Source organism: Cololabis saira, chromosome 14 (genome assembly GCF_033807715.1).
Source record: "Cololabis saira isolate AMF1-May2022 chromosome 14, fColSai1.1, whole genome shotgun sequence".
Classification (NCBI taxonomy): Eukaryota; Metazoa; Chordata; class Actinopteri; order Beloniformes; family Belonidae; genus Cololabis; species Cololabis saira.
The window spans coordinates 26,416,062-26,434,253 of NC_084600.1; the positions used below are offsets into that span (position 1 = coordinate 26,416,062).

General features: G+C 39.6%; 1 protein-coding gene across 20 annotated transcripts in view; it reads right to left on the bottom strand.

The window, feature by feature from the left end:
• Positions 1-289: 289 nt before the first annotated feature.
• Positions 290-18,192, bottom strand: part of dlg2 (discs, large homolog 2 (Drosophila)) — a 94,869-nt gene continuing 76,966 nt past the window's right edge. For 18 of the 20 annotated variants that reach the window (XM_061740257.1, XM_061740256.1, XM_061740267.1 and 15 more), the window contains 5 exons: positions 17,104-17,205; positions 10,742-10,914; positions 9,237-9,346; positions 6,275-6,366; positions 290-748 (listed from right to left, as the gene is read on the bottom strand). In XM_061740257.1, coding sequence (XP_061596241.1) covers positions 639-748; positions 6,275-6,366; positions 9,237-9,346; positions 10,742-10,914; positions 17,104-17,205 — 587 coding nt within the window. In that variant the 3' untranslated portion in view covers positions 290-638. Of the gene's footprint in view, positions 749-6,274; positions 6,367-9,236; positions 9,347-10,741; positions 10,915-11,920; positions 12,103-17,103; positions 17,206-18,192 lie in introns of those variants that run through there. The other 2 variants (XM_061740268.1, XM_061740269.1) reach the window with 2 other exon arrangements.

Sequence of the window (18,192 nt, forward strand, 5' to 3'; positions counted from 1 at the left end):
CTTGAGTTTATACTGTCTGATTTTTGTTTAGTTATCTCCTTTTATCACCCCAACTTCTTTTGATTTTTAGGTCCAAAATGATCAAAATACAGCACTACATTTATGCTGCCTAAAGCTCTTTTCTCTTTTTACTTGTCATTGTCAAATCCACAGCTCAATAAGGGATATCTCACAATAAACACGATATTTTCCTTCAAAGCATGGAGAAAAATTAAGATACAAATGAAACAAACACCCGTGTTTGTCAGATAATCAGATGGAAAAAAACAGACAAAATGGTAAACTCCATTTGTTTATTTGCTAATTGCAGTGTTAAAGGAGAAAGTTGGTGTTACAGTTGAAGAACCTACTTTCCTTTGCATGCAAAGCAAAGACATCTGCTGTTTTTATGTCCTCTTCCTCCCGAATGAAAACCCATTTACTCCTAGTGCTTATATTAACTGAACTTTGTTTTCTTAAAACATTCATAATGAGGAACATTCATGTTGAGAAAATGATACAGTAACCAAACAACAGAGAAAATAAAATAAAAAAATCTTATTCTCAGGAAGTATAAATACAGACCTATTTATTGTTACACAGTTTTCATGTGTGGGAGCCCATTCCTACAAGTCCAGACTCCCTTCCAGGATCAGAAGTCATTGAAGTTTCTCCTTTGATGGGATCCAGATATAAGGTCCTGAGTGTTCCTCTATGACCTGTTTGCAGTGGTTGTAAATGTCCTCTAAAGTGTCTCCTTGGACCAGTGCTGAAAAAGCAAAGGAAAAGTGTGGTTACGTTCTGGTTCTCATCTCAACAGTCCGCAAATCATTGGTCTGTTCAGATTACAGGACTCCTGTAATCAGGAGTCTTGGAGTCGCTGTGTTGTTCACATTATGATCGGCAGAGGGTCAGACGCTACAGGATCGGACAACAACTTCCACCTGACTTCTCTAAAAGCACATCTTAACAACAAAAACACGCAGGGAATCAGCTACAATCACATGCAAACAGTACTCGAGTTGTAAAAAAAAAATCAGGGGGGATGGTGGATTTTATCATATAGGGACAAATAATTTGTGCTGATTACAAATATAATATATTACAAATAATAGCACTGACCAAAACACCTGCAGAAATACTGCAGGAATGACATAGCAGCAGTTTTCTGAACTTATCAATATGCGTTTACAGGATAAGTCAAATTTAGTTTCTAGTTAAAATGTCTCATTTTAGTAAAAAAAATCTTATTACACTTAAAACAAGACTCATCCCTGGAAAAAACAATTTTTATGCTTGTAATGAGAAGATAAATCTTGTCCCACTGGCAGATTTTTCTACTTATTTCAAGGGAAAATTTACTTGAAACAGGTGAAAATTGTCAAATAAGTTATTTTTCTGATTTTATTTTTCTGGTGATGACTCTAAATGTTGAAATAGCAGTAAAACCACATTAATTGATGAAATTACATAAGGGATGGAAAGGGGGGATGGCAGTTTTACAGGGGGGATGATTTTGACCGTTTTTATTTCAGGGGGGATGATTTTGACCGTTTTTATTCAGGGGTGATGCCATCCCCCCTCATCCCCCCTCAACTCGAGTACTGCATGCAAAAGACGAGTTGATTGTAAGGAAAATAGGAGGAAACATGGTGCAGCTGTTTGTTTGTGATTTGTTCAGAACCAAACGGACTACATCCAGCTTGCTAGTCTGATGTAAAGAAGAAAAATGAAGTGGGTAGTTGCAGGTCCTCTACGAAGGGCTGGGTTCAACAGTACTTCAATGGCATGGTTGTTGGTGCCAGACGGGCTGGTCTGAGTATTTCAGAAACTGCTGATCTACTGGGATTTTCACCCACAACCATCGCTAGGGTTTACAGAGAATGGTCCGAAAAAGAGAAAATATCCAGTGGACGGCAGTTCTGTGGGCACAAATGCCTTGTTGACGGCAGCAGAAGACCACACTGGGTGCCACTCCTGTAAGCTAAGAACAGAAAACTGAGGCTACAATTCACACAGGCTCACCAAAATTACACAACAGAAGATTGGAAAAACGTTGCCTGGTCTGATGAGTCTCCATTTCTGTTGCAACATTCGGGTGGTAGGGTCAGAATTTGGCGTCAACAACATGAAAGCATGGATCCATCCTGCCTTATCAATGGTTCAGGCTGGTGGTGGTGGTGTCATGGTGTGGGGGGATATTTTCCTGGCACATTTTGGGACCATTAGTACCAATTGAGCATCGTGTCAACGCCACAGTCTACCTGAGTATCGTTGCTGACCATGTCCATCCCTTTATGACCAGTGTACTAGGGATGGGCGGTATGGACTAAAAAATGTATCACGATAATTTCTGGCATTTATCCCGATAACCATAAAAATAACGATAAAAAAAATATCAATTCAACTCCACCTTTGTAACTATAAATCTATCACCACATTCAGTCTTTGGAGCCCCCGAATCACTGTTCTAAAAAAAATACTAAATGCTACTAAACTACACCAATGGGAATTTATTTTCCTTCCTTCCTTCCTTCCTTCCTTCCTTCCTTCCTTCCTTCCTTCCTTCCTTCCTTCCTTCCTTCCTTCCTTCCTTCCTTCCTTCCTTCCTTCCTTCCTTCCTTCCTTCCTTCCTTCCTTCCTTCCTTCCTTCCTTCCTTCCTTCCTTCCTTCCTTCCTTCCTTCCTTCCTTCCTTCCTTCCTTCCTTCCTTCCTTCCTTCCTTCCTTCCTTCCTTCCTTCCTTCCTTCCCTCCCTCCCTCCCTCCCTCCCTCCCTCCCTCCCTCCCTCCCTCCCTCCCTCCCTCCCTCCCTCCCTCCCTCCCTCCCTTCCTTCCTTCCTTCCTTCCTTCCTTCCTTCCTTCCTTCCTTCCTTCCTTCCTTCCTTCCTTCCTTCCTTCCTTCCTTCCTTCCTTCAAAACGTCATCAACGGGAATTTATCGTTTTTACCGCAAGATGACAAATTCTTACCGTGGGGATTTTTTTGACGGTTTATCGTGAACTGTAAAATATCGCCCATTCATACAGTGTACCATCTTCTGATGGCTACTTCCAGCAGGATAACGCGTCATGTCATAGAGCGAGAATCATCTCAGAATAGGACACTTGGGAAGTGCTAGGGTTTGCCTACTACAGAGGCTACGGAGGTCTTTTTTCAAAAGATTTCTCCAGCTCTGCTGCCACAATAGAAACTCCCTTCTACCATAACACTTAATAATTCTACCATATGCAACAGATAATCACACCTTGCATTGCTAGAGTGTGCTGACCTCCTCCTCTGTGCTTTCAGCCATTGTGTCTGCATTACAGAGTAGAACTCCACTAGAATCCACTGAGCAAGCAAACGTACATTGCATACCAGTTGGTGGGTAGTCCACCACTTTCACTGTTTGCCAATCATGATTGAAAAAACAGAAGAAGAAGGAGGAAAGTGGAACACCAAGATCAACACTGAAGGAGTAAAATTGGTTTCTGTGTCTGCCTCCATGACGACGGTGGTGACAAATGAGAAAGGAATACTGGTACTCCAGAGCGCTGAACACCAACGCCATTTTCCAACGCATTCTTATGGACAGACTGTTCCTGATAATGGAGACACATGTCAACAATCCTACAGTCCTGAAGATATTTTTTTGCCCATCAAATCCCCGTCAGCTTGTCATTAAAGTCTGCAGAACACCTCACAAGCAGGGCAGAGAGTCCCGAGAACCTCTACTGAGGAACATTCCTCTGTTGTATTAAAACTCTCTCCAATCCATCACTCATTCTGTATGTATCTCGGTAAAAAATGCTGTAAGAAGACAGTGACTACTAATATATTTTGTCTTTTGTACCTTTGACAATATATCTGATCTTTTATCTCTCTTTCCGTCATCGTATCTGTATCTCTCATCTCTCTTTCCTTCATCATGTCTTTACTATCTCTCTTTTCCTGCTCTACCCAGCTGGCCTCCAGCAGGACGGTCCCCCCTTATGAGACAAGTCCTGCTCAAGGTTTCTTCAGAGTTTTTCTTGCCTTGCCTTGCCTTAAGGTTTTTCTCCCACTAGGGGAGTTTTTAACCTGCCATTGTTTATGTGATGATTGCTCGGGGTCTTGTTCTTGGTCTCTGGAAAGATCCTAGAGACAACTTGTATTGTAATAGCCACTTTATGAATAAAATTGAATTGAACTGTAATTCTGTATTCTATATACTTTAATATTGTGTTGGTCCCTCTTTTGGAGCAGAGACAGCTTCCACTCTTCTTGGAATTTCTGTCCATTTATTCTGAGGTCAGACACTGATGTAGGACCAGAAGTTCTGGCTCACCACCTTTGTTCCCGTTTAAGCCATAAGCACAATCTCAAAATGATGCAGAAGAACTTTTTTCCCGGCATCTATCTGCTCCTTCCTTATGTTGAAATATGAACAAGTCCCTGAATCCTCTGTAATTCAGACATTCTGAAATCCCATTTGTCACCTGCTCAGGAAGGACAGGCGGTCCACAGCCATGCTACATTGTCGTTGGGAAAAGAGCTGGCGTGAGAGGCTAGCCTACTGAGGGTTGGGTCCCCTGGAGGGGGTGACCCACCATCTGGTTCCTGTTAGGCATGTCGGGAAGACTCTGCCAGGATGACGATCACTGATGCACAGTTACTGATAAATTAAAGTTTGTCCACCAGGCCCTTGGAATGAAACAGCTATGGTGACACGGATCCTTCAAATTAAAAGATGGCTGCACTGTTCTCAATGATCTGAATGCAGAGGAAGATCCCGAGTCCTGGCCTCCCAGCTGGTCACCCACTCTCAACGGCAGGCTAAACTTCATCACAAGGTTCTGTTGCTTCACCCTTTAATAGCTATCAATCACAAGAGAAGACACAGTCTTCATCAGTGGCCTCATCTACTTCCTCTTCTTCCAACTTTGAGGTGGTGTTAGGAAGGGGGACGTGAGCTGGGGTTTGGTGTGGTTTGGCACAGGTCAGCCTTCCACCATCTTAAAAAATCGCCAACAACCACAAGACCAACAGCGGGATGCAAAAGTGAAAGGTCTAGTCTGCAAAGTAAAGGATGGAGCATGTGATTCAACCATCATCTTGCTGAAAGATGCAAGACCTTTACAGAATCATCTGTTTTAATGCAGTGTTTCCTGAAGATCCAAGGTACCCAGTATTACATCCATGTTCTATGTCCCAGGCACACACAGATTTTTTCAGATTCTCTGAATCTTTTGGTCTTATCATGAGCTACAGATGATGGATTGTTTAAAATTGTAAAATTCACAATTTTACACTCAGGAACATTATTGCTGGGTGGTGGTGGTGGTGGTTGGTGGTGGCAGTCCAGGGGTTACAGAGGTGGGCTTGGTTCAAGCCCTGCAAGGCAACCAAGGGCCCCTGCAGAGCTAGGCAAGGCCCTTAACTGTAATTGCTTCCCGGGCGCCGGAAAAATGTTTAGACTGCTGCTAGTCGACTAGTGATGGCTTAAAAGCAGAGAAAAATTTCAGTGCGTTACGTAAGATATATACCGACAAATAAAGATTATCTTTTTTTTTTTTATCTTGTCTGCACACATATTAATGGTTAATACCATGCTGGTAAGAACCTAAGGCATATATATGTGCATTGTTAATATAAAATACATATGATATATATTTTTTAATATGTCACATGTATTTATTTTATTAATATATATACGCATACATACGTATACACATACATACATATATATACACTTTTTTTTCTGTCCAGCTTTACTTCTGGGAGACCGTCTCTCTAAGATGATCTTTTTATATCCAGTCAAGTCCCCTGGCTCCTGATAATTAACATCATTAGATGTCCACGTTCCTCCAGGTGTTTCTTTTAGCACCATTTACTCTTCTAGTCTTTTTGTTGCCCATGTTCCTTTTTTGAGACATTTTGTTTTTATTTCCATTTCACACAGCACCTTCAGTTTCTGGAAGTGAAATTGGATACAAAAAACATGTACAAAACTATCCACATCTTATATCAATTATTGTTTAGATTAAAGAGTTTGAGTGTTTCTGGAATTTGTCACGAAAAAATCAAAACTGTGTGTTTTTAGGCAGCCTGTCTTCCCCTCTCAGGCTTGGAGAAGAGCTCTGCTCAGACATGCAGGTATATTTCACCTGGACATCTGGCAGCCAGCACAGGTTTTATGCTTCTGATCTGCAGGTCAGTTGGAGTTAAACCTTTGAAATCAGCTGTGGTGGGTTCCTGCACCGTGTGGAAGCTGCTGATGAGGCATGAGCTGAATACACGTGGCTGATTTTGCGTTTGTGTTACTGTTAATACCTCACCTGTGAAGAACTCCCCAAACTCCTGCTCCAGTTTCAAAGATCTGTCAAAAGTCTTCCTTGCTTGTTCCTCTGTCAGTCTCTTATTCATGTCCCTGCAAGGACGGACATTACGAAAAAACAAAAACAAACACCACATACGTGATTACAATAGATAAATTAAGTGTCACTGACTTAAATACATTGAAGCAGTGATGATACCGTTTAAATGTGGGCTGTAATTCATATTTAGCACTGTATTGACTTCTGAGTAGCGAATAAAAACCCAACAGAGAACAATCATGCTTAAATATTCTTAAACACATGTTTTGTTGGGCTGTTAATGGTATTAATAGACCACTGAGACTGGCTGTGAGATGGCCTGGAGGAGCCCAAGGATTAAGCTCCCTAAGTAGCAGTAGCTCCCTTCATGCATGGCTGAGGACTACCTGACCACTGACTGGCTCCAGCTCGTAGGCCTCCTGCCCTAGCAGCACCAGGAACATCCTGGTCTTTCAGTCGCTCCAGGTTGACATGCAACCTTTCAAACTGTGCCCAGAACTCTGGAAGCCCTGGAGATGTGGTCGGTAAGGCCACACCTGGCTCTTCTGGGTCCCGGTGCTGCTAGGTCCTTATTTCCACTCAGGCTGAATTCATTTCACATGTCATTTTGTCAGCGAAAACAGAAATGAGGCTGGATGAACACATTTGTTCAAAATGAATGTAATGTAAAGCTTGTTGGCATCCAATAATAATAACTAAGATATTCACATAACACTCTTAAAATGGATTTAAACTATAACTTATTCCAATTAATATAAAACTGCATCAAAACTTTTCTACAGTAGGATAACTCGTGGTAACTGAGATAAGGCAGGTGTGTTCCAGCTGCCTTCTCGGATCATTTGGTCCCCCATTTGAGGATCTTTCCTGGTATTGTATGCAATCTGAACGTTTGGTATATCAACACTAGGTGGCAGCAGAGCTGAGCCATTGATAGACCAGATCAAACATGACATGTTTAATGAAATAGATACAGAAACTAGGTGGTGAAGACTCAGAGAGGACTGTTATGGGCTTTAGGAATCCCCTGAGGAAGGAGTTTCTTTATATAAAGTTACTATCTCAGATGAAACTTTGGACCTAAACATGACATTTGTTTTTGGTCATTTTTGTCTTCTCACATCTAACCAGACTTCAGGTGAGGTAAATTAAGGAGATATCACATCACTGTATCAAGTTCAGGCCTTTTTTACACTTGTCTCTTAAGAGTGACAGTATATTTGTTCACCTTAAGTCAGATCAGGTGGGTCAGAGGGAGTTTTTAGAATTGATTCACATACAAAAAACAAACCCCCTTGGAGTCAACAGGTTTTCAGCATTAGTGATCTGATTGGCTTTACACACTTTCACTTGTATCTTTATTTTACAGACCTATTAAACATTCACAGTCCTAGAGGTAAAAGCTTTTAATCATATCCAGGTTCCATAACGTGTTTAAGAGTGTGTTTCCTCATTTACCGGTTCCCACAAACACACTCACCCTACAGTGATAATGTTGTACAAAGCAACACTGAATGTTTGCAGTCAGACTACAGTGAGCTCGCTGGGAAGCAACGCAAACGTCTGTGTTCTACCAGAGGACACTTTCACACTAGAGATTCTGGAGAGAGGACAATCGACTCTCCAATCCATGGCTGCGATTGAATATTGGCGTTACCAGCTGGTTGAAGCGCCTTCGGCTGCAGTGACTTCAACAAGATCTTGCAGCATCTCTGGATCAGAGCTGCTTTATGTTCAGGAGGAAATCTGGATGATGTGAACGGCTCTCTGGAGATCATTCCACAGCATCTCTGGGAGGTTCAGGTCTGGACTCTAACTGGACCCATCCACAAGGTGGATTTTCTTTTTCTGAATCCATTCCGTGGAGGATTTACTTCCATGTTAGAGCTCCTTGTCCTTCTGCAACTTCTAAGCTTCATATGGTTGACCTGATCCTGGAGGACATTCTGGTAAACCTAGGAATTAACTTTCCCCTCTATGATTTAGTACATGCCCATGATGATGCTGCATTCACCATGCTTTACCACTGGGAAGTTTTGATGTTAAAAAGCTGACCTTTTTGCTCCATACATAATCCTGAGTATTCTTCCTGAACAATGTATTTCTTAATCAGTCCACAAAGTATTTTCTCAATAGTGCTGTGGATTGGCAAGGTGCTCTTTGGCAAACTTCCACTTTCTGTTCAGTATCTTGTGTATGATAGACTCCTGAATAGAGATGTTCCAGTTCCAGTGATGTCTTTAGGTCTTTAAGTGTTCCTCGTGGGTTTTTCTTGCCCTCATTGGGCATTTTGTGTTGTTTCTTCTAGGAAGAGTAGTCTCAAAACTGCACTGGCTCCATATTTAGACAGTTTGTTTAACTATGGACCGATGGATGATAAACACTATTATCTTTCCATTTCATCTACTCTTGATCATATGTCTTAGAGATCTGCTTTTAGTGAGGCATACTCACATCAGTAGATGTTTATGATAAGCAAACTCCAAATGTTGGTCTTTTATTAATGAAAGTAGCTCAGAACAACACCTGCAACTCATTACATTAACTGGACTCCAGCTGTAGACACTAATGACTAATTCACTTTAGTTTAAGTAATTAGTCTCTGGGTTGACTTATTGTTTTCCCCCCAGAACTGTTAATGTTTAATGTGTGAAATAAAGATGCCATGAATTATAAAAGTTTGTGTATGACCTGCTTAATTACACTATCCGCTATAGTGATGAAGATCAGATCATAAGTTAATGCAGAAAACCAGCTAAGTCCAGGGGTCTGCATGCTTCTTACTTCACGCATAAATCCTATAAACTAGAGTAAAACCAACTTATTACTGAATCAGTGGTACATAATAATAATAATAATAATAATAATAATAATAATAATAATAATAATAATAATAATAATAATAAAAGACACATATACTTACATTAATGATTCAATGGATTTCGGTTTTATGAAGATTGCAATTGGATAGAGTTGTGCTACTTGTAGTCGTTTGATGGCATTCCCAGACACATCCAGGATACAGTGTTTACCCTGAAATAGACGGGAGATGGATCACAATCTGCCTAAGATAAAAAATAAAAATAATAATAATACTACTACTAATAATTATAATAATAATAATAATAATAATAATAATAATAATAATAATAATGTGATAGTGATTTATTACGAACATGCAAATGATATATAACGTAAATATGAACAAGTAAAACAGAAATAATAAACAAAATGGCCGATCAAGACAATTTTACAAAACAAAACAAAATAAAACAAAAGAACAGCACAGTAATTTCACTTGCATGTCCGAAAAGGGGTGGGAAGAAGTATAACTTATTTAATCCCGCCCCTTCTCCATAAAATATTAACAATATTTATTTATGTCCTCATTTTTACATTACTCTTTTCTTAATTATATATAAATATATACATACACACACACACACACACGCACACACACTACATACTATACGTACATAATATACATATACACACAAACATACAAGTACACATACATACATGCACACACATACACTCTTTTTTCGTTATATTTCTTAATTGTGCTGACAACATATAAATAAATAATAATTAACAAAAGAAAAAAAAAAAATATATATATATATATATATATATATATACACATAAACAATGAACACATGGTGACAGTCAATAACCCTCATCCCTGTACCTTGTGAAAAATATTTTTCTATACGTGTTTTTGAAATGATTTATGTTTGAACATAATAATAATAATAAGCACAAATGGGGATCATAAGGGACCCATCATATTTTCAGGAATATAATCCTGCATGAAATTTTAACTTGTACATCAGAAGATGTTGTCCATGGAGCCTTAGAGGACAAGGCCTTTAACTACCGTTGATCTGAAACCTTGAAATGGTTCGATGAACAAACATCCTGTTGGTAACTTTTCATCAGTGTTGCATGTAGATGATGGACAGAAAAGTTATTGCACCCCCGTCTGGCCAGTTGGTCTCAGATTTGGTACATTTGTTCCAGACGCCTTTATATTAAGTCTACAGTTTCATGAACATCAGTAATTTGTAAATATTGGCTTCTGAAATTTGTTTAGCTGTTAAGCAGCCATTTTGAAACGCCAACCAGTTAGGCACCGGCTACAAGTGTAAACTTATACCAGTATATACCCTTATACCAAGTTTTTTTTATTGTCCAAATTAGTTTATGAAATACTCACATGTGTGAGTTGTAGCCCCCCCCCTACGGACAAAATACCCTGTAGCTGGTTTTTGGATGAATACATTACAAGATACAGAGAATGAGTGTCTTTAGGCCACACCCACAGGTTTGAATGGCACATAACTTTGAAAAACATTTTAGTTTGGAGAAATGTGATAATGGTGGGGTTGTCTGAGCATGCAACGTGAAGATGCTGGTCAAGAGTCTCACCCTCTCAGCCACAAATCTCACAGACTGGACACTTGTGCCGTACAGATTATCATTGTACTGCCCCGCCTCGATGAACTTGTGTTCTTGGATGTCCTTCTCCATCTGCTCTCTGGACATGACAAAGTGGTAATCTCGCCCATCCACCTCGTAGTTCCTCCTTGACCTCGTGGTATCTTTGGTGTAAGAAGAATAAACTTTACACATTAAAACCAGACAAAGATCAGAGATTTGCTGCAGAACATGAATGCCATCAGAGCATGCTGTTGGTAAACTAGTAATAGCTACTCCGGATTATCACAAGCAAGCATGACCACAGCAGAAATCTTCAGCGCAGTAAAGGGGAGCAGAACAAAACGAGTGAGAGGCTGGGGCAGAGTACATCTGCACTGAAACCAGTGATTGATTGGCTAATCATAAAATGGGAGTGCTCACTGATATCAGCCGCTACTTCAGATAGTCATACACACGTAGAGGCAACAAAAAGGTCAGCAGATGTTTGCTCAACCATGGAGAGCTTCTGTGTCCCCGGTTGCTTAACTTTGCAGAGGCATGCACAGTGACGGTAAATACTCATGGCAGTGTTTTCCAACACAGGGGGAAGGCCTGCTAAACATTAGAGGTGCTCTGGTAGTAGAGACTCCTTTGTTACTTGTGATTCAGTCCCTTTACAAAGAGAACAACAGTCTGGTCCACATTGCTGGTCGTGAATTTGTTCCAGGTGGACTCCTTCAGGGCTGCCATTTGTCTCCTATTCTTTTCATTACGTTTCTAGACAGAATTTGTAGGTGAAACCAAGGAGGAGTAGAGGCGTATGGTGACCAGGGAATTCTATTGCTGCTTTCTGTAAATGATGTGGTCCTGTTGGCTTCATCAAGTTCTGATCTCCATGTCTCATTGGAGTGGTTCACAGTCGAGGTGTACAGCAGCAGGAATGAGAATCAGCACATCCAAATCCGAGACTGGATCTAAGTTGGAAAATGGTGCACTGTCCTCTCCGGGTCAGCAATGAGGTTCTGCCTCAAGTAGAAGAGTTTAAATATCTCAGGGTCTTGGACAGACTCTCTGTTTCTGGTGGATGTGTGTCCCTCACCTCACCTATGGAACTCATTCTTCGTTCAAAGAAATACATTGGGTGAACTAATACATCCACAAAATTAATAAATAAACTTATTAAAGTAACACAATAGATATAGTAACACCAAACAACTAGTGATTCTACACAGACACTTAAACCAAAAGCATCCACAGAGATGAAGTAGTTAGGGGAATAAATGACTTAAATATTCATTTTTGGTAGAAAATAAATACTGAAATGATGGGTTTGTTGGTTCACTTACCTTGATCATCGGAACTGTTAGCAGCTTTTTTTGTGCATCAAAGCGTTAAATGAAATTAAAAAGATGGGAAAATCAGAGCATGCAAAATAAAAAATGCTTTGGTAAATGACAAACACAAAACACACTGCACAGACAATGAGTTCCCCTGACAGGATTATTTTAAACCATCGCACAAACAAAGAAAATAATTAAGAGGAAATTTTAGTGTCAAATCAACCAGAGGTCTTTTATTACCTGGTAAGGAGAGTAAACTTTGTCAGGGACCAAAACAACGGAAATCGAAGTAGTTTTGAGTGAAAATCAGGCGTCTTTGTCCAGCAAACAGAAGGACATTCCTGCACAAACAGTCCTTTTAATATACTATCTGTACGCATACAAAGTTAAACTGACCTTGCTTTGTCTGTGGGGACCCTGTCAACACAATCTCTGAAGTGGAATGACATGTCCAGCCTTGTCACTTCAGTGTGCCAACATTAATTCTCATTTTGCTGCAAAGCATATTCTGTTCAAACTCAAAACTGCTTCAGTTAATGCTGTTATGGTCCCAAATGAGATTTTTATATTCCTTGCCATCTAATAATTAACTCTGGAATATTCCTTTAACTTTTTTTTTTTCATTGCAGACAGTTTAAATCCAAGACTTTTTAGAGCACATTCCCAATCTCTGTCTTCGACTTTAAAGGACGCAAAGAAATCATTTCATGTTAAATAGCAGTTTCAGTTTCATTTGAAGGAACATCTAATTTTGTTTAAGAAAGTGTCATGTAGTTTTGTGTGGTGTCTTGTCTCCTCTGTCAGGTAAAAAAGCAGCTAACCCCTCCCAGTCATCTTGTGGCAACTGTATCTCTTTGGAGCCCCACGTCACACATCAGCGATGATGAAACGAGCCCACAGCTGCAGTGGACACCATGGCAGATGGGATTAAGAGAAAGTGACAGAGCAAGCAGGACCAATCACAAGGAAATCTGGGCCAGGTCAGAGGAGCTACTTAACCTCCACGCCTGTAGGGGGAGCCTCTGAGCTGAGCTAAAAATAGCAAAACCTCCTAAGAGGATTTTTTTTTAAGCGACTCAAAGTATTAATTATCCAGCTGCAGCGGGATGCTAGTGCCTGTGAGGTGTGAGCACATTTATCTGAGTTTGGTCTGTTGAATATACACTTCTCATTTTGTCTTTCAGAAGAGAACTCTTTAAACGAATCACTGCAGACTTATTCATGACACCTGGTGCCGTCTGGTCACTGCTGACTGTTATTTACTACTGGAAAAAATGTAAAAACAGCTGATGTACAACACAGATGACAGACACACTCTTGTACAGTTATTCTGAATACCTAAAAGAGATGTCATTTCCACAAAAGGACTGCCAAACAAAGTTATTTTTAAGTGACAGGAGGAAATCTGAGATGATCTAGATTCACCGGGACAAAGTTGTGAAAAATCTGCTCCACAACTTTCTGCAGCAACTTTCTGTTTTCTTTTGTTTGTTATAACTGTATTTGTTGAAATTGCTACATCAGAATGTTAAGTCATCTACATTTTCACCTTTTAGATTTAATTTCATTGAAAAAAAAAAAAAGGGGAAAATGTGGATGAACCCCTTGCTGTAGTTCTCCATATCTGCAGTAAAGTAAAGTACACCGGGTCTGAGGAGCCAGGGATCCTCTTACTACCAGGGATCCTCAGGCAGAGGATCTCCCTATAGGCGGATGACGTTCTACTCTGCATTCCTGACCCAATCAGACCACTGCCCCACACATTATTAATCAACTGTTTTGGATAATGCTCTGGCTACAAGACAAAAGACGGTTAAAGTGATTTTTTCCAATCAGTTACCAGGTTCAAGATTTTGATTCCTCTAACTTACCACTTTAAGAATAAGTTCACATATCTGGGAGTTGTAATCAAGATGACCTTTTCAAAATTGATTATACTACACTGGTAAATCAAACCAAACACTCTTTAATGCTGCGGTCACCTTTATCCATGTCTTTCATAGCTCCTGTAAATGTGTTCTCTACCCAGGTGCTAACATCTGTTTCAGGCTTTACCACTTTTCATTCCTTGATCCTTCTTCTTAAAACTCAACACGCATATCTCCTATATTTGGCGAGATAAACATCCCAGGCTGAAAAGGGCCCAGCTCCAGAAATCCGGGGTACGTGGGGGTTTTGGCATTAGCCAACGTCCGTCTCTATCACTGGGCAGATAACCTACATTGTCTCACACTTTGGTCTTTTAAGTTTAACAGCAAGGATGGCCCTGACTGAGTCGTGATGGACAAGATCACAGGTCAGTGCCCCCCCCCCCCCCCCAGTGTGTGTCTGGGGAAGTTTTTTTAAATTATCACTATCATCATTATTATTATTGTTATTATCATCAGTTTTTTTTTTCTTTCTCATCCTCCAACCCTATTGTCCATACGCCGTTGTCTGTTGTAAATTATGTTTTGTTTCTTCTAATAATTTAAAATGAAATTATAATTAAAAATGTGAATTGTTTCCAAATGCAAAGTAATATAATATTACCTAACGGCAGGGACACAGAGATGTACTAGCAGGTATAACAGCACATGGTTTGATTGTTGGAAGAACAGCTGTTTACTGCTGTTCAGGAGTGGACAAAGAGCAGCACTGAGAACTGCTTTAAACTGAAACAAAGCTTCTTCCTGATTACTGCTAATTATAGCTTTGATGACTCTTCCTGCTTCATGTGTCATCTGGTCCTGAACAGCTAAAAACAAGAACAAATTTAAATGCAGCTGTCCTGAAGAGGGGAATCTTGTTACATTAATTTGATAATGTTAATAGAGATAGTATGGTGTAAATAAGTATATTTATATAGGTATGTATGTACAAATATATAGAAATACTCAACTATGTGTATGTATGTATGTATGTATGTATGTATGTATGTATGTATGGGTAACTGTGTGAGTACAGTGTGTGAGTATAATTACAGTATAATTAGTTATTATAAATAGGTGTTAATAAATGATTAGTGAATGGGGGTAGGACTAAATAAGTTTACACTTCTTCCTACTCCTTTTTGCACATGAAATTAAGATATTAAGTGTTAAAGTATGGAATTCTTTGTTTTGTTGTTTTTTTTTTGTTTGCTTTCTTATCTTCTCTTTAATTGTTGTCTTTTACATGTACAAAATAAAAATTAATAAAAGACACGCCCATTATATTATTTATTTAAGTAGAGATTATAGTCTTTTTTTCAATCTGAGAAACACAGTGCATATTTAATATTTCCCTTCAATGCCTTTCATTTTTACAAACACACTGCACGAACATGCATGTCAGGCTAACTGGAGATGTTAAGTGTGAGTGTGTGGTTGTTTCTGGACTAGTGACCTGTCCAGGGTGAAGCTCCTTTCACCCGCTGACTACCAGAACAGACTCCAGCAGACCACCATGATGGATGGAAGATCGTCAGATTCATGCTTCTATGTCCTGTGTGTCTAATGTTGGTCAATCACATGTTTTATCACTGATTATCCTCATGTATCCTTATTGAGAAATTCATGAATGCTCCTAAAACAGATGTGTTCTCGATGGCAGCAGATGTTCACTCTCAGATAATACTTCTGCGATAATACTGCCATCACAGAAGTGGATCTGAAGTTTTAATTGTCATTATTGAATGCATCTCTATATTGTAGTGTTGACAGGTTTCCATGGTAACCCCTTGTTCGTGTGGTTCTATCAGCTGTTGATGAATGAGGGTTGTTGATTCAGTGTCATCTGAGGCCTCAGAGATTCAATTCCTCCATATTCCTGGAATGTTTTAATCATATTCTGACCTCTAGAAGGACAAATGTGCAAATCTCTTCCAGTTTTATTTTTGAGGAACATTGTTTTCAACAATTTAGTTATAATTAGATTATAATCACCTGACTGACATGAAATAATATTTTAAATGGTACTCAAATGCCCCCTTTCCAATCTTTTTCAAATGCTTTTGAAAAGTTTGAAATAATTATATATTTTTCCGCTACATTACCAGCTCTAAGTTGTCCTGTTCTGTTATTTCTGGAATGCTGAAAATGGATTTTCAAATTAAATTAAACTGGCTTCAAAAACATACTCCATCGCAGGTTTTTGGCTTTTCGGTCTGCAGTGAAAGAAAGTTACATCAAGGTGGAAATTATTATCAGATGTCTTTATCAGCCATTAAGAGTCTATTTGAGACCGGAAGTTATGACAAAACAGGTGTGTTGCCGTCTGTGGGTAAAATACAGTTTTATAAAGGTGTTGCTAACATTTAGATTTTAATGCAATTTTAATCAGCAAAATTCTAAATTAAATACATTTTTAAATATTACAGTATTTGATTCGTCAGCACATTATCATTCAATTCCAGAATCAATCGATGTAGAGCCATCAATGACTCAAACTGATAAATGGAGCATGGAACACTGATTAAACAGCTTTTGAACGTTTAAAGCCACTCTATGTAGCAATACCATTCCTGTCCACATGGAGCAGCATATCAATAGAAAGGTCACAGCAGACCAAACTCAGGATTTTAGCTCTAAAACCTGGGCAAGATCAATTTAGACCAAGTCTACATGGCGGTGATGTTCAGTAGCCAGGTGGGTTGCACTGACTGAAAAGAATAGACCAAAATTGCATTTTGGGTTTATCATGCATAATTTTGAATTATAAGCAAAAGTTTACTTTCCTAAAACACTTTTTCTCTTCAGTCATGGAGTTGTGGAACATCAAAGAGGTCCCCAGTACATTGTTCTGCTGTTCACAGGCAAGACATGAGGCTCGAGGGGAGAATCCGTCCTTGTTCATTAATACAGGACTGCAGGTTTTTTCAAAGCAGCAGATCTACACGCTACAGTGTGGTCAGAAGGTATTACTGCATAGTGTGGCTTTAAATTTCACAACATCTGCTCAATGTCATCATTACATGCTAAAATGCAGCAGTTATGTTATCACAGCTGTATCCTTCTCAGTTTCAGCATCCATGAAAACTGAACTCTTGCTTTCTCTTCATTCTGTACTTACGTGGAACACAGGAGCCAAACTTGTCCGGGAACTCGGAGATCAGATCGTCATTGATCCTGTCCTTCATTGGTCCAAGGATAATGATAGGTCTGGCATAAGTAACTGGAAGAAAAACATTCACATTTGTTATGATATAACTTAATGAGTTACCTGGAGAGTTTTAACACTAGCTGTTGCTTAAAGATGCATTTGGAAATCTTTATTCCCCTGGCATGAAAAATGATGTGAATTTAAAAGGTTATCTGCAAGTAATTAGTCATAAAATCTTAATTGATTTTCATTTAGGTTGGAAAAACAGACAAACGCAGTGTGCTTAACCTTGAAAACACTCTCGTGACACAGTCATAGCCCCTAAGGGGTAAAAATAAGGGAAACCTACGAGTTATTACTTCATCTAAAGTTAGTTGAAGTCGTAAGTTTCCACACCTGGATTCCAGCTAATGAAATGAGTTGGAGGTGTTATTTAGAGCTAGTTTGATTAGAGACTTTCTTGCAGTTACCACCTTAGCATCCTTAGGTTCCTCTCATTCGCACACGTGTACTCTGTCTTGCTGCAGCTAACCCTCATCCCTATTCTTTCCAGTGCATAGCTCCTCCTCTCTAGATGTTCCTCCACCTGTTCCCTGCTCTCACTACAGGCCACAATGTCATCTGCAAACATCATGGTCCATGGAGATTCCTGTGTGTCTCCATCTGTCAGTCTGTCCATCACCGTAGCAAACGCAGTCCCACCTCCACCTTGAATTCCACTGTCACACCTACAGAATCACTCACCACCATGTTGCAGCTCTCATACATGTCCTGCACCACTCTAAAATACTTCTCTACCACTCCAGACTTCCTCATACAGTCCCACAGTTCCTCTCCCTGTGCCCTGTCATGAGTTTTTTTACAAACACACAATGCAGCTTCTTCTGGTTTTCTCTGTACTTCACCATCAACATTCTCAAAGCAAATACTGCATCTGTAGTACTCAGTTCTTGCCATGAAACCATGCTGCTGTTCACAAATCCTCACTTCTGTCTTTTTCCACAGCTTCATTGTATGACACATCAACTTTATTCCCCTGTTGTTGCCACAACTCTGCAT